General features: G+C 54.7%; 2 protein-coding genes and 1 long non-coding RNA gene across 3 annotated transcripts in view; 1 reads left to right on the forward strand and 2 right to left on the reverse strand.

Annotated features, from left to right (window-relative positions):
• The window catches only part of Adgrv1 (adhesion G protein-coupled receptor V1), a gene marked incomplete in the record, with an annotated part of 436,569 nt that overhangs the window by 14,617 nt on the left and 407,084 nt on the right, over positions 1–14,868 (reverse strand).
• On the forward strand, positions 10,206–12,610 carry LOC106148243. The gene is made up of 3 exons (XR_001233514.1): positions 10,206–10,273; positions 10,364–10,618; positions 12,570–12,610. It is a non-coding gene; the product is annotated as an uncharacterized LOC106148243 (long non-coding RNA).
• LOC106148242 lies at positions 12,838–13,713 on the reverse strand. Its single transcript, XM_013512958.1, has 2 exons — positions 13,341–13,713; positions 12,838–13,263 (listed from the first exon to the last, which is right to left on the reverse strand). Exons 1-2 carry the CDS (start codon positions 13,703–13,705, stop codon positions 12,852–12,854), a joined length of 777 nt encoding a protein of 258 aa, XP_013368412.1. The 5' UTR covers positions 13,706–13,713; the 3' UTR covers positions 12,838–12,851.

The raw sequence follows: 14,868 nt of genomic DNA on the forward strand, positions 1-14,868 counted from the left end.
AGCCCGGGCTGGTTTTGAACTCGCAAGGATCCTCCTGCCTCAGCCTCCTGAGTGCTGGGATTACAGGTGTGTACCACCACAGCAGGCCTACTAATATTTTTAAAAATTTTCTTAGTACATAATGCTTCCCCTCCTAGTGTGCATAACACATCTTCCTTCCTTTTTTCACCCCTTTCCCCTCCCTCTACCCCTCCATCCCCTCCCCACTGGAGAGGGGTCCATTTTCTTACTTCCTGTTATCTTCTATTTGGACTTTATTGATTACTTGGGTTTCACATAGTAAAGAGACCATGCCACATCTAAGCGTATGTGTCTCATTGACTTCAGTTAGGGTTATGGTCTCAGGGTGCATCCATTTTCCTACAATGACTCGAACATACCCTTCTTTATGGCTGGCAGTACACCACAGTGTGTAAATACCACACTTTCCCCCTCATCTATGGATGGACCAACACGACCCTTCGAAGATGTAGCTATCATGAGTGGTGCTGTTATAATATAAACATACGCGTGCACAGATCACTGTCAGATGATGTCTGTAATTCTTTCAGGCAGATACCTAGAAGGGGAATAGCTGGGTCAAATGGACTTTCCTGTTCTAGTTTTGATTGGTAGTTTTTTGTTTTTTTGTCTTTTTTGAGACACGGTGTTGCTATGCAGTTCAGGCTGGCCTTGAGCTCACTTTAGTCTAGGTTGGTTTTTGAACTCACAATGATCCTCCTGCCTCAGCCTCCCGAGTGCTGGGATTACAGATATGCACCACCACACCTGGCTGTGATTGTTAATACTTTTATATTGAGCTATACTTTATGGGAACCTCAGTTTTTTATCTATAAAATGAGAATATCAATACCAAGTATTTCAGTATACTTTTACGAGGCTCAAATAAAATAAAGGTAAGCTACCTATGTGCAAGCTGTAACTCTGAATTATAAAGGTAGGACACTGCTGCTTCCCCTGAAGACTGCACGCAGCTTCTCATCCTTCCCACGCTGGTTCACGTCTTTGCCCCCCACATTCCTGCCAGCCGAGGGCCGCTGCTCCGGGACCTGAGGGGGCCTTGGAAGGGGGCTGGCGGCTGCGTATTTTGCAGGATTAGAGCCCCCTCTTCCAGCTCGGCTGGGTCCGCCTCGCCCAGGTGTGGTCTAACGCTAGGCCGGAGCGTGCATCTTCCCCGGGCACGGGCAGGTTGCCCCCTTCACCACGGCACCAGCTCCCTCCTGCGCGGCTGCAGAAAACCTCAGGGTGGACACTTCTGGAGTTCGGTTCCCAGGGGCGTCAAAGCACAGGTCATTTGCAAACCTCCTGTGGTCGGCTGTCTTCTGTCCGTGTCCCACCTCGGCCTCCACAAGCCAGGCATGGGCACCCCCACCGCCTGCAGTCCCCCAGAACATGCTGTGGATCTGTCAGGGTCCCTCTGTCATCCTCCGCTCTGAGCGCCTGAGGGAGGCCTCCCTCAGGGTTGGGGTGCTCCTCGCCGCCCCACGAGCCAGGCGCCCAGTCTGCGCGCTAAGCTTCCTCTGCCAGCGAGTCCCAGGACCCCTGCAGCGTCATTCTAGGTTCCCTGCTGCATCAGTGCGGTCACAGCGCCCACGGGCCAGTGGCTGGTGAGTCACCGCTGCGTCCAGTGGGGTGCCTGGCAGAGAAGGGCAAACCCTGGAGCCCAAAGCACCCGCCTCACCTGGGGACCAGAAAAGCGAACGGCAGAGAAGCCAGCGCCCGGCACAAAGGGCTTCTAGGCCTCAGCCCGCCCTCAGCTAAGAACCAGGTGGCATCTACCACCGCTCTGCAGTGCCCTGAAGGCTCTGAAGTCTGAGACTGGGGTAGGCTTTGTGAGAGCTGCTCCCCTGGCAGGCCTTGGGTAAGTAAGGGCGGAAAGTTCCGGCACACACTGTACAGCTGTGGGGTGGCAACAAGCATCTAAGGGGAAGAGGATGCAGGGTGCACAAAGGGGCCCGTGATAAAAGTTGGACCCTGTGTGTGTACGCCTGCGTGTGTGTTTAACACCCTCAGGAGCACGTGAAAAATTTAATTTTAATTTAACTCTAATTTAAGTATGCGAGGCAACAACTATGCCTAGAAAAATAAAATTTTCTCAAATTAAGGAAGGAAACTCTATCCCCTCCCCTTTGGCTTCCTTTGTGTCGTTTTACGAGTTGCTCATGCAGAAAGTGGTTTCTATCTTGACTTTGAGCTTTGCCACCCTTCTATGACACTGTGTAGTTTACAAAGGGGTTCTAATGTCGGCTGTGGTTTCTAGAACAAACAAAAAAAATGTGGGATTTATAAAACAAAGAAAGAAAACCATTATGTTCTCTGAAAAGATACTCTTAAAAATGCGAAGAGACGTTCCAGGTCTGTTTAAGGACGGCCACGCAGCTCATCCAACGGTACATTCACACTCCTGGGGTGTGGGGGGGACATCGCAAGTCGGAGTCTTCCCCTCCACGGCAAACCACACCTGGGGAATTTCAGACGATTTGCCAACCACAGTGAAGGGTGGCCCTGAAGCCATTCCTGTGAGACTCAGGACCTGGATGAGGCGGACTTCTCTGGCCTGGCCTACAACATCCCGCGGTGCATCCCAGACTCGCTTCTGCAGCTCTGCCCTCTTCCACGAGGACACGCGGATCTTACGCGCTGGGTGCTGTCCACAGCTTGCCCGCTTCACGCTGGGTCTCACTCGTCTAGTGACCCTTGAGCACAGCAAGCCGAGTCAGAGGGGTACAACACGTGTGCGATGCTTCAGTACAGCCTGTGCCCGGGAGGCTGCGCGCCCTCCGCTCCTGTTTGGATCCGCTGCGCACTCAGAAACAACACGGTTCTTTTCAGAAGGAACCTAAACTGTGATTTGTATGTGTACGCCTCAGGAAGGGAACCACAAAATTCAAATTTATTAGAAATTCCAAACAGCTGCCTAACTACCGTCACAATGACCCCAGTTCAACATGTTGTTCTGGAAAGAACAGAACCACTCAGGACACCGGTGACAGATGGTGATCAGATAGGCCCCTGAGAACCAGGAATCTGCCAGGGTCTTTATTTGTCATCTTCCTGATGTTCTATTCTGTTTCTTAAATTTAGAGATACACAAGGCCCGCTCTGCCGCAAAGTGAAAAGAGCTTTATCGGATGATTTGACCTTAACGGAGGCCTTCCTTTCAGCATGGGTTTCCACACTCACTGTACCAATGCTGAAGAATGGAGACCCTCTCTAGTTCCGGCTTCTGACCCCAGCCCCTTGCACAAGTCCGGAGGCAGCAGGGTTGGGAATAGCACACAGCCGTCCACCCGGGACACCTGGATTCTAGGCTTAACCTCTGGTAGGCTTCAAGTTTCTGCATCTGCAAGAGCAAGATGTACCGTGGAATGGTAGAGTCTGTCTAGAATTAGAGTCTGATCTTTAAAAAATAGTTTAAAAACACAGCATAGTTGTAGAGCGTCTATTCCGTCTCCTCTTGGGCTTTACTACAAAGGGGGTTAAGCCTACAAATCTGGTTTCTGTGGACAGCAGGTCTGTTTCCTCAGCCATGCCCGCCTCTGGCCGTAAATGCAGACGTCATATTCGAATCATGAGTCGGCTTTCTGGAGAATTGTCAAAATCGAGTTGTTTTGGAGCCTGCTAAAGAGCAAATTCTAATCTATGATGTTCCCAGAGATAAAGGCAGCCTCTAAAATATACTGGAGAGAAAACAAACCATACTGTGCCCCACTCATCGTGAAAATAGTGGGGTGTACAGGAGGGACAAGCACCCTAGAAGCCAGGCAGGGAAGGGCTCTTGCTGCTCTGCAGAGCCGGGATGACCTGGGCAGCAGAGCTGTAGCCGGAGGAGGTTTTAAACAGACCCTCAGGCATGACTTTTGCTCTCCTTGCCCCACGAGTCAGGATCCTGCGTCAGAGAAGATGAGGCACCTCTTGAGAACAAATGTCAACCAGATTTGTTTATAAAACAGGAAATGAACTTGGAAGGGATTTCTGACCCATCAGTGCGACGTCCAAACATGCTAAATCATTCTTCTCTGAGGGCGCCCGGAACAGGCCGCCTCGATCTCAGCTCACAGCAGACTGAAGCCAGCCCTGGGCGGCATCATGACCTCTAGGTCAGCGGGGACCACGTATTCCGAGCTGGGGCCGCAAGGGGACAACACCTGGCCGCACGATGCCGAGAGCGCAGACGCACCTCAGCGGAGAACCACCCCGCACTTCCACACACTTGGGCTGTTTCCGAGAGCAAAGGATGGCTCTGCGTGGCTGGAACCAGGGAGGCGCTGGGGGCCGGAGAGACCTCGGGAGAGGACGTGAGACACAACGGGAGGTCACGCAGGGAGGGAGGCTGTGAGGCTGTGGCAGAAGGAGGGGGGAGACGGAGGGGGAGAGGGAGGGGGACGAGTACAAGGGGGAGGGGGAGAGGGAGGGGGAGAGGGAGGGGGAGGAGTGAGGAGGAGGGGTGGAGGGGAAAGGTGATCACAGCAAGATGCAGCGCGGGGTCCAGCAAGGCAGAGGGTCACGGAGCGCCAGGGCATCCGGTGGATACGGACACACTCGGGCCACGTGTGAGGCGCGGACACGAGGCCGAGAGAGGTGACTCGGGACAGACCAGGCGAGTACTGCGTGCTGTAGTCTAGGTGCCCTGTAGCTAACGTCCAAGGAGCACCTGGACAGAGGCGTCTGGAGCCAGGCAGAGGGTCTGGGCCGAGACCCAGCTCAGGAATCGCAGCTTCGCAGGCAGCGGTCTCGTTAACGAGCCACACCCACGGTGGCGAACCTATGGCACGCGTGTCGTTTGTCTTTAAGATGAAAGTTGTTCGGGTATGAGCTGTTCCCCCCACCCTCTGAACTAAGATCTCAGTGCTCGGGTTTAACTGCAGTGCAGTGTTGGCATATTATAAACAGTGATGGGTTTGGGTTGCAGTTTGGGCACTTGGTCTGTAAAAGGTTCGCCATCGCTGTCCTTGATGGCTGTTGTGAGAACTAAACCCAGAACGGAAACGGATCCTGACAGAGGAACACACGGGAACACACCCTGTGCCACAAATACGCGAGGTAGCAACCTCCTATGCTTAGAGAGCAGCCGAGGAGTAGGAAGGCATCAAGGAGCCTCGCTCCTGTTTTCCCCAGCGCTTTTCATTGGAGTGAAATGAAAGCGCACACAACACGCGGCCGCCCTGATCAGTGTGCGCGGCTCAGGAGCATGAAATCGCGGGCACCGCTGCGGCCGGCAGACCGCGTCTCAGAAGCCGTTCCCTTGGAACGTGACGTTTTCCAAGCACTGCACAGTGGCACCCTTCCCCCAGCCCCAGCCCCTGCCACTCTTTCTGTCCCCGCAGAGTGGACCACGCTGGGCACCTTAACGAAGTGGAATCTTGCGGTGTCTGCCCTTTCCTGTCCGGCTTGTTGTGATTTCTAACTAAAGACGGCAGCATTACACTGCTTAGGGAAGAGAGCACTATTTTACCATGCTGCAGGATCGCTCTTTTGAAATAGGTTCCTCTATCTCGCTGGGGTTTTTCATCTATTCATTGGTAGCACAGATGCAGCTCCTTGCCGGTTTCTGACTACTGTGAATCACTATAAATGTGGGCATGTAGATGTCGCTTTCACAGGCTGAGTTCATTCCTTTTAGCTGTGTATTCAGTGCAGGCATTTGTGGGTCATGTGCTAGTTCTCTTGAGAAATATCCTCACGGCTTCCACGACGGCTACACAACTTCCCATCCCTGCTTAGAGCGTGCAAGCACTGCCTCTCCCTGCACCTTCTCCAGCACTTGTTATTGTTTGTCCTTCTGATCCCAGCCATGCTCTCCGGGGTGAATGATGGCACTGTGGTGCTGACCTGTTTCCCTGGTGAGGAGAAGCATTGTGTTCACATATCTGACAGCCATCTGCATGTGTTCTTTTGAGAAATGTCTACACAGGCTTTTTGTCTGTTTCTGCAATTGGGTATCTGTGTCTGTGTGTTTTCTTTAAAAATTATTTGCATTGGGTTGAGTTTTTAAGTATTTTAAGCATTAACCCCTTGTCAGATACACAATTTGCAATTATTTTCTCTCATTCTCTAAGTTGTCTCTTTCTTTAGATTGTTTCTCTTGCTGTACAGAAGCTTTTCATGGAAAAACATTTAAACAGTGCATGTGGATTATTTCTAGACCTCTTGGATTTCACAGCTTTCTGGTTGTATGTGTGTGTGGATTTTTTTTTTTTTCTTTTTGAGACAGTCTCACTACGCAGTTCAGGCTGGCCTTGAGCTCACTGTGTAGTACAGGCTGGCCTCGAACTCACAATGGTCCTCCTGCCTCAGCCTCCCAAGTGCTGGGATTACAGGCATGCGCCACCACGCCCAGCTTCACAGCTTTCTGAATGGTGAAAAACAAATTGTTTTTTATCTTTTTGAGACAAGGTCTGGCTCTACAGTTCAGGCTGGCCTTGAGCTCACTGTGTAGCCCAGGCTGGCCTCAAATTCGCAGCAATCCTCCTGCCTCAGCCTCCTGAGTGCTGGGGTTATAGGCATGTGCCATCACACTCCACCTTGCTTCACCTTTTATAAGGGATCTACATACACTTTTAGAAACATTTAAACTAGAATTCTGGAGCTCAGCAAAGTATTTTTAGAGAAGATACTGTTCAGGGCCCCTAAACTTTAATTTTTCACCTAACATCTTTGACTGTAATATCCACCCCCCCCAGTCTGTCATGTTCACACTGTCTTCCTTCAAATGCTTCCTGCTTTATTACTTTTACTTACAAAGGAAGTTGCATGCGACTGCCGGAAATGAGACGCGAGGCCCCCAGAGTATTCTCCCTGACCTCGGTGTTGCTGCTCCTCTGCACTCTGGCAGTGTTTTATTTTATTTGTTTTCCCATGCGTGGCATTTTGGGTGTAAACACACAGCTTTCACGTTCGCAGCAGCTGTGCAGATTGGCTGCTGTCTTCACCATTTCACAGGGGCTGCGAAAGAGGCCGGACCGGCTGACCCACTTCCCGGAGCCCAGGGCTGAGCCAGCCTGCTGCTCCCACCGGCTGGTGACACCCACAGCCCAGCGCCTCCTGGCTCCATTAGGAGAAAACTCACCGAAGAGCGCAGACATGGGCCCAAAGCACTCCCAAAAGCCCCGAGGCGCCCTGGCTCAACTCAAGTTACTGCATTTCCCGAATCTCCCACCCCACCAGAACCGGGAGAAGAATCCACATCTTCCCCAGGGCCTAGTGGGGAGCAGTCTGGCTTCCAGGATCAGACTCAGTGACACCACGGCCCAAGCATGGTGCTTTACGCCCGGCGTTTAATGTAAGGAAATCTCAGGTGTTTGCGTCAGCAAGCCCTGTGGTTCCCATGACTACTCGAAAAGCCCCACGTGAACCTGCTGGCTTGCACACTTCTAACCCTAAGAGGAAGCCGGCTGTGGTGGCACATGCCTGTAATCCCAGCACTCGGGAGGCTGAGGCAGGAGGATCTTTGCAAATTGGAGACCAGCCTGGGCTACAAAGTGAGCTCACAGCAGGCCTGAACTGCACAGCGAGACCCTGTCTCAAAAAGACAAAAAATAAAATAAAATAAAACTAACCCTAAAGAGTGTGTGGCCTTGCACAGCACCGTGTGGTGATTCCCCAGGGGCTCACGCAGTCCGGGACCTGGCAGGCACGCACGCAGCACATCCACGGGCGGGGGCTCTACTCAGGGACTCCTCGTGGGCTGCGCCGCTGTGGCCTGCCAAGAGCAGGATGGCCTGCTGATTTTGAAAGCATCCCAAATTTGTATTATGAAAATAGAAAAGAATTAAAATGGCTTCAGGGCGGGTCCTGGTGTCCCTATGAAATCTGTTCCCCAATCTCCTCCTCCAGATTCAAGCTGTCATTAAGCTTTTGCTTTTGCTTTGTCACTATGCAACTCCATGGACTGTGTAGCCAGCTGAGAGGATGTTTTCCTAAGAGATAAAAATCTCTGAGTGGTCTCTTTTGGAATAACTCAGATCTCTAAAATTATTTAGTCTGGGCGTGGGGGTGGACACCTGCAAACCCAGCACCCAGGAGGCTGAGGCAGGAGGATTCTCTTAGGTTTGAGGCCACCCTGAGCTACACACAGTGACTTCAAAACCAGCCTGGACTGTACAGCCAGCCTCTCTCTCAAAAAACAGAGCTCATCTGTGGAGGATGAGTTCTTCCTGCTCTTCTTGGCCACACCCGTTCAGAAGCGGTCGTCCAGAAGTGACAGCCAAGTCCCAGCAAATCCGACCCCCGCTCAGCGCTGACACAGATGAGGTCACAGCTTGGAATTTTTCCACGAGAAAAATCACAAGAGCGCAGCAACTCCTCAGCCACAGCCAGCAAACACCGGCTCCGTGACCGACTCTGCACCCGGAAGGGACAAGGGACCGGGCGTCCAGGTGCAGGACAGCGGTGAGTGCCCATGCGGCGCCAGCTCGCTTCCCTGGGACTTGCAGCGCCAACCTCTCCTCCTCCTCCTCCCAGCTGCTCTGAGGGACACCGCTGAGGTCCTCTCCAGATAATTAAATACGTGTGTGACAGAAACTCACGAAGCGTGTAAGGATCTGGGAATGTCGGCTTGGGGTCGGCGGGCGCGGAACGCGTGAGTCACTGCAGCCCAGCGACTTCCTAAACCCAGGCCAGGGAGGCAGCAGAGGCTTGGAAACCTGAAACAAGAGCTTTCACTCCACAGGGCTTCACGCAACCCTGCACTAGCCCCGCAATTCGGCCTTCCGGGGAGCACAGATCTGCAGGGCACAGTCAGGGAGCGGCCCTGGGCACAGGCCACTCTACCAAGCAAGGCATCGCAGAACCTGAGCCTGGTGCCCAGGAGCTTACTGTAAGCCACTCAGGAAGCGCTGCGTGGGATGCTGAATTGGACCAGAGAGGCTGGGAAACACTGCTTGAGAGCGCACCAGGATTACAAGTGAGCAAGGTAGCACGGCCCAAGGGAGACGGAATAGACTGACAGCTTTGTGTATCCTGCGGGCGCACGATTGCTATTTGTTCACTCCAGCCAGTGTTCCTTGCAGTATATGTTTCCATGATTTGCTGATCCAATCACCACTAAAAGCTCTACCACAAAGCATGTTCAGCCTCCAGGCATGGTGGCACACTGAGGAGACTGAGGCAGGAGGACCCTCACAAGTTCAAGGCCAGCCTGGGCTACATAGTGAGACTGTTTCAAAATCTAAACAATAGCAGCAACAACAACAGTAATAATAGCAGCTATTCACTTGAACTTTGGAAAATTTAGACCATGTACTTTATCTCCTTCTAAACAACTGTTACGGTTTGTGTCTGCATGTCCCCCCAAAGCCTCAGGCAGTCATGGGGCAGGCTTTTAGGATTTGTGATTGATCCATGATCCAATGCTGGGATTATGGGCGTGAGTGCTACACCAGCCCTGGGGCGGGTAGTTTGCATACAATGTAAGGGAGGGAGAGAGGCTGCTTGCCACTGCTCCTCCCTTGTGCTCTTGCTGCTTTTTGCTGTCTTCCGCTGCCATGAACTGTTGTCCCCTGCCATGTGCCACTCTGCCTTGGAGCCAGCCCAGTATGGACTGAAACCTCCACACACTGGGAGCTAAATAAACCTTTCCTTCCTTAATTTTGGGCTTTAGGTATTTTGGTCTCAGCAACAAGAGAAAAGTAACCAAGACAACAATGCAGTGGCCCTTTACTGAGTGCTGTGTGTGTGCCTGGTCCCCGGCTGCGCACTCTGCACCGCCCCATGCGCAGGGCTGAGTCTGTGCTGTGTGTGGACCTCACACACGGGCCTGTCTGTCCCAGTTCCAACTTCACACTGTGACTGAGCGGGAGTCCAGTCGCTTAATTCCCTTCTGGGCCTTCCGGCTCCTGGGCGCCTTCTCCTGGGTCAGGTAATTCACCCTGGAACCGTGAGGCACAGTTCAGATTCAGCTCGCCTGTCTCAGAAAAACAAAACGAGACAAAACAAAGACCAACACCAAAACCCAAAAAAGAAAACTCAACGCAGAGACATCGATGTTCACATTTATATTTGCTTAAGTTCTGAAGCAGGGCACTGCCTCTGGCCTTCCTTGAGATTAATTTGAAAAAAAGAAAAAAGAAAAGCAGAACTGGGTGTGGTGGTGCACACCTGTCATCCCAGCACTCCTGAGGCTGAAGCAGGAGGATCGCCATGAGTTTGAGGTCAGCCTGGGCTACACAGTGAGGGCCTGTCTCAAAAAAGCCAAAAAAAAAAAAAAAAAAAATTGGTACTAGACTAGGTGATAGGGCCTGACTAAGTAGACCAAGACAAGAACAATAGTGAGGTCTAATAATAAAAAAAAAAAAAAAAAAAATTGGTACTAGACTAGGTGATAGGGCCTGACTAAGTAGACCAAGACAAGAACAATAGTGAGGTCTAATAATAGACCTGTCCCAGGTCCCCTGCGAGTGGCTGCTGAGACAGCTGTGATCGTTCTCATCTGCAGATGTGGAGACAGCCAGAGATGTTGAATGACTAGTCCGTCAGCCAGAACAACTCAGAAGTTTGAACCCAGGACACGAGAGAGAGCTTGTCCTGCTGTTTCCACATCCTGCCCCGGGTCCGGAGGTCTGCGTCCCTCTTTAGAATGTCAGTCTCCCGGCAGAGGGGAAAAGACACAGGCTACCAGGTGCGGAACGACCAACAATCGACTTTTGCATCTTTGGTTTTTGTTTGTTTTTCTTTTTTTTTTGGTTGTGGTTTTTTTCTGGTACTGGGAATCGAACTCACGACCTTGCGCTTGCCAGGCAGGCGCTGTACCGCTGAACTAAATCCCCAGGCCTTGTTTGTTTTTCTGAGACAGGGTCCTGCCTCAGCCTCCCAAGCGCTGGAAGGACAGGCGTGCAGCAGCGCACCCGGCAGCATACGCTGTTTTTAAAATGTCACTGCCCTGTGTTCCGCCAGTGACAGCGATCACTTCCAGGCTCACATTCTGCCGGGCCACTCTGCCCATGTGTCCCTGTCAGAAGAGGCAACTCAGCACAAACTGACAGCTGCGCCCGTAAGGAGGCCTTTCCCCATCCCCAACTCCCCTTTCCAGAAAGAGGCACCAGGCTGCTGTGCACCACGGCAGGTGCACACGAGTTCATCACTAGCAGCGGTCCCTGGAGATAACCCGAGCAACCTGTGTTCTCCACGCACCTGTGTGCCGGGCCCTGCCTCAGGTGTGACGCGGGGCCGGGTCCTGCGGATGCCACTGGGGGAAGCTTGCAAAAGCTCCCTGCTTGCACCGCTGCGCCGGGCTGAGGAGGAGGTGTAGGAGGGAGCTGCCGCTCCCTGCAAACCAGGGACCCGGGGCAGCCGCCGCGGCTCCACCTGCCACACTGGCGGCACGTGTGGATTTTCACCAAGCCCCAGCAGGAGGGGAAGGAGCGGCATGGCGAACGCCACGGCCGTCGTGCCCTGCTCACTGCGCCCTGCTCACTTTTAGGTTTGACTCTCCTGGTGAATAAGACACCCCTGAAGTTCCCCAACCAGTTCATGGGCCCAGTCCAGTTTTGTCTTGCAAGCCTACTGACTTTTACAGAGGCCAAAAAACACCACTTGACATTTCACGGAAAATAAAGAAATATCAGCGAGTGCGTGTGAACCAGCTGCCGCGTGCACAGGCCTTGGGGTTGCTCAACTCCTTCCAGACGCAGACGCCTCTCAGGAACGCCTCACAGTCCCCGCCAGTAAATAAACAGGAGTTTTCGTTAATATCCTTCCTCTCTGGGGGAAACAAGTCCACTGCAGACAGAGAGGGGAAGAATAAACGACAGAAGGAGAGGCAGAGGAGGAGAAAGGGAAGGAGGAAGGAACGAGGCGGGAAGACCAGACACGCAGATGCTCTCTGTCCCAAGCCCTGTGGCCCCTGCCCCGCCCCGGGCCCGGCTGTGTCCGGTGACTGTGTCCGGTAACGAGACGGCGGCCCTGTCCCGGGAGGCTCCCTGGTCCTCGCCTCCACTTCTATCTTCAAGGCTGCTCCTGGCTGGAAGCTGGGGACCAGGGTCGACGTCCTCGGGTAGCCCCCCTCCACCCCCTTCTGTTCCTGCGGCACCGCCGTCCCGTCTGCACAGAACCCACGCACCACCCAGCCCAGCCCAGCAGTGGGCCGCCGGCCCCAGGGCATCCCTGTCCCATGTGAAGAAGGCAGGGTGGCACCTGCTTGGGCTTCGGTCCCCGCCAGGGAGGGCCCCGGCCAGGAACAGGCCTGAGCGTCCACCTGTCCTCCCTCCCACCCCAGAACAGCCGGGGACTGGAGGTCACTGCAGGGAGGGGTCAGCCCGGGGCCACCAGGAGCTGGGAATCCTTTCAGCCCTGTTCAGCAGAGGGGCTCAAGAACCCTAAAAACTGCCGGGCGTGGTGGCTCACTCCTGTAATCGCAGCACTCGGGAGGCTGCGGCAGGATCGCTGTGAGTTCGACGCCAGCCTTGGCTACAAAGTGAGTTTAAGGCCAGCCTGAAGTGCGTGGTGAAATTCTGTCTCCAAAAGACAAAAAAGAACCTTAAAAACAACCCTGATGCAAACCAATTTGGTGTAGGAAATCTGTAAAAGACAAAGCAGAAAAGCTCTTTAAAAAAAATCTTTTTTTTGGACAGGGTCTTGCTATGTAGTTCAGGCGGGCCTTGAACTGGTGCCGATCCTCCTGAGTGCTGGCATGACAGGCGTGTGCCACGCTTGACATAATGTAACTTCTAAGGTAAGTTCCTTTCATCTGGCCAGCTGGACGGGGCCCTGTCGAGAGCCGACAGCTGCTGTCCCTGTAGACAGGACACACTCGCCGGTGTCCCGGCCACCCCTGGCGTGAGCCCTAGGAGAGCTCAGGGTGCGCTCCGGCGGCTGTGCGCAGGACGAGGCTGCACGGTCTCCGCTCCCCCCGCTCAGGTTGCCCGGGGGCGGGCTGAGCGCCCACGACCGGACCCACTGCCCTCGGTCCAAAAGCCTGGAAAGCAAGCAGAGCAGAGGGCCGACCCGCTGCCCCGCCGGAGCCTGGAGCCCTGGCCCCGAGGAGACAGGGCCCCGGCAGCCGCTGCAGGCGTTGAAAAGCCGGAGGGCACAGGAAGAGGCCCGTGGTGCTTTCCTTTGCGGTGCTTTCCTTTCCTGTCCTTCCCGGCCGCCCCGCTGCAGCTGCGCAGCTGGGTCCTCGTCCTCAGCGGCTGTGCACCCGGCCCAGCCCGCCGCAGTCCGCAGCGGGAGAGGCAAGGGCTCCTCCTTCTCCCAGCCTTGCCAAGCCGGAGAGCTCGGCAGCCTTCGGGAGCAACGCCAGTGCCCGCTGCACGCCGCTGGTGGTGTCGCCGGACCGCACAGCAGAGTGCGGCTGCACCAGCGTGGGCGAGGCTCACGGCCAGCGCCAGGCCTGGTGTGCGGGGCGCTGGCCGTCACAGCGACACCCGGAGTCACCGTCTCGGCGCCCCACGGAGCCACCAGTGGACTGTAAAACGGCAGCGTGACACCACAGAAAACAGACGTGCAAGGGAGGAAGGCGACCTGCTCCAGCTGCAGAGACCCACGGGGACGCCCGGGGTTTCCACAGGGGCTGCCAGGGCTCCTCCTCCCGGGCGGAGGGGTGCGATCCGGTCCTCTCACCCCAGTGCCCATTTGCGCAGCGCATTGCATGAGCGTCGTCCCGGGAATCCAGGCCCGCAGGTTCCGGGCTCTGTCTGAGGTGCTGTGGCCGTGAAGCGCGGGGAGATTTAGAATCTCCGAGTCTGGATTTCAAGGCTGCAGCGTGCATTTCTGTGTGATCCATGTACGTTCGTCCTGCACTGCACTTTGCGCCTCCTCAGAGTCAGGTTTGGGCGGGTGCAGAGCTTCCACCAGGATATAGGGGCTCCACCTTCCAGGCAGGCCTGCGCAGCCAACCCTAAGCCCCACCTCCGAGGGAACGCAGGAGGTGGACGCAGTGCTGCGCTGGCCAGGGTCTTCACAAGGCATTCCTTCTTCATTGTCTTGTCTTTCGAGGCAAGATCTCCTCATGTGGTCCAGGCTGGCCTAGAGCTCTCAGTGAACTTCCTGCCTCAGCCTCCTGAGTGTGGGGGTCACAGATGTGCACCACCACGCCTGGCTCCTTCCTTCTACTGCAGAACTCGGGGACACTCCCCTCTCCGTCAGAGCCACCCCAGCCCACAGCTCTGCAGCCCTGAGCACATCTTTCCTGCAGTTGCCACTGACTTTTCTAAATACCCCTTTGAGTGTCTCTAACAGTCAACAACCACTGCTGGGGCTACAGCTGAGGCTAAGGGGCTCGGCCACCCGCCACGGCAGGCAGCCTGGATTCTGGAACGGGCCACGCTGCCACGGTCCATGGGCTCCGAGGTTCCACACATCTACAACTTGAAGTGGGGTCCCGGGGACGCTGCTCACCATGAACCAGGGTGCATCGTGTCGGCTGTCCCCCCTCCGTCCTCGATGACCTTGCGTTCGCATCTTCATCCCGGTCTTGCGGGGAGGGGACAGGGCCACAACGACACTCCCTGCAGGCTGGAGAATTAGTGCTGGGCTCTGACGTCCCCGCATCTCACATGTGGCATTTGGGCAGTAGGCTTTTACCAACCTGTAGTCCAAGGAGTGCGTTGCCCTGGAGACACAGGGCCCAGCACGGCCGGGCACCCAGCCCGTCCCTGTCCCACGCTTCCCATGGCCACGGCAGCGTCCTGCCACCCAATGGGTCTCGGGTTTCAGTGTGAAAGAAAAGAAGGGCGGGGAAGGTGTGTCACAAACACTGTAAAAAGAACGAGTGGGATGTCCACAAACCGTTTGGATGCCTCACACAGAGCACCATTTGTCTCCATAAAGTTGAGCAGTGGGACCCTAACGTCCACCAGCCAGGTGCGCTCACTTCCACCCATGCAGAGATGCGGGTTCCGGCGTCGCACCCGGTCAAGGTCACTCTTAGCA

Source organism: Chinchilla lanigera, unplaced genomic scaffold (genome assembly GCF_000276665.1).
Source record: "Chinchilla lanigera isolate Chin_1 unplaced genomic scaffold, ChiLan1.0 scaffold00017, whole genome shotgun sequence".
Lineage (NCBI taxonomy): Eukaryota > Metazoa > Chordata > Mammalia > Rodentia > Chinchillidae > Chinchilla > Chinchilla lanigera.

What these genes read in the sequence shown, in the direction of transcription:
- LOC106148242 (XM_013512958.1), bottom strand. Translation starts at nt 13,705, where the DNA reads ATGCACGCTGCAGCCTTGAAATCCAGACTCGGAGATTCTAAATCTCCC. An exon ending in TGTCGCTGTGACGGCCAGCG is followed by an intron (nt 13,264 to 13,340) that starts CCCCGCACACCA and finishes TGCGGTCCGGCG; the next exon opens with ACACCACCAGCGGCGTGCAG.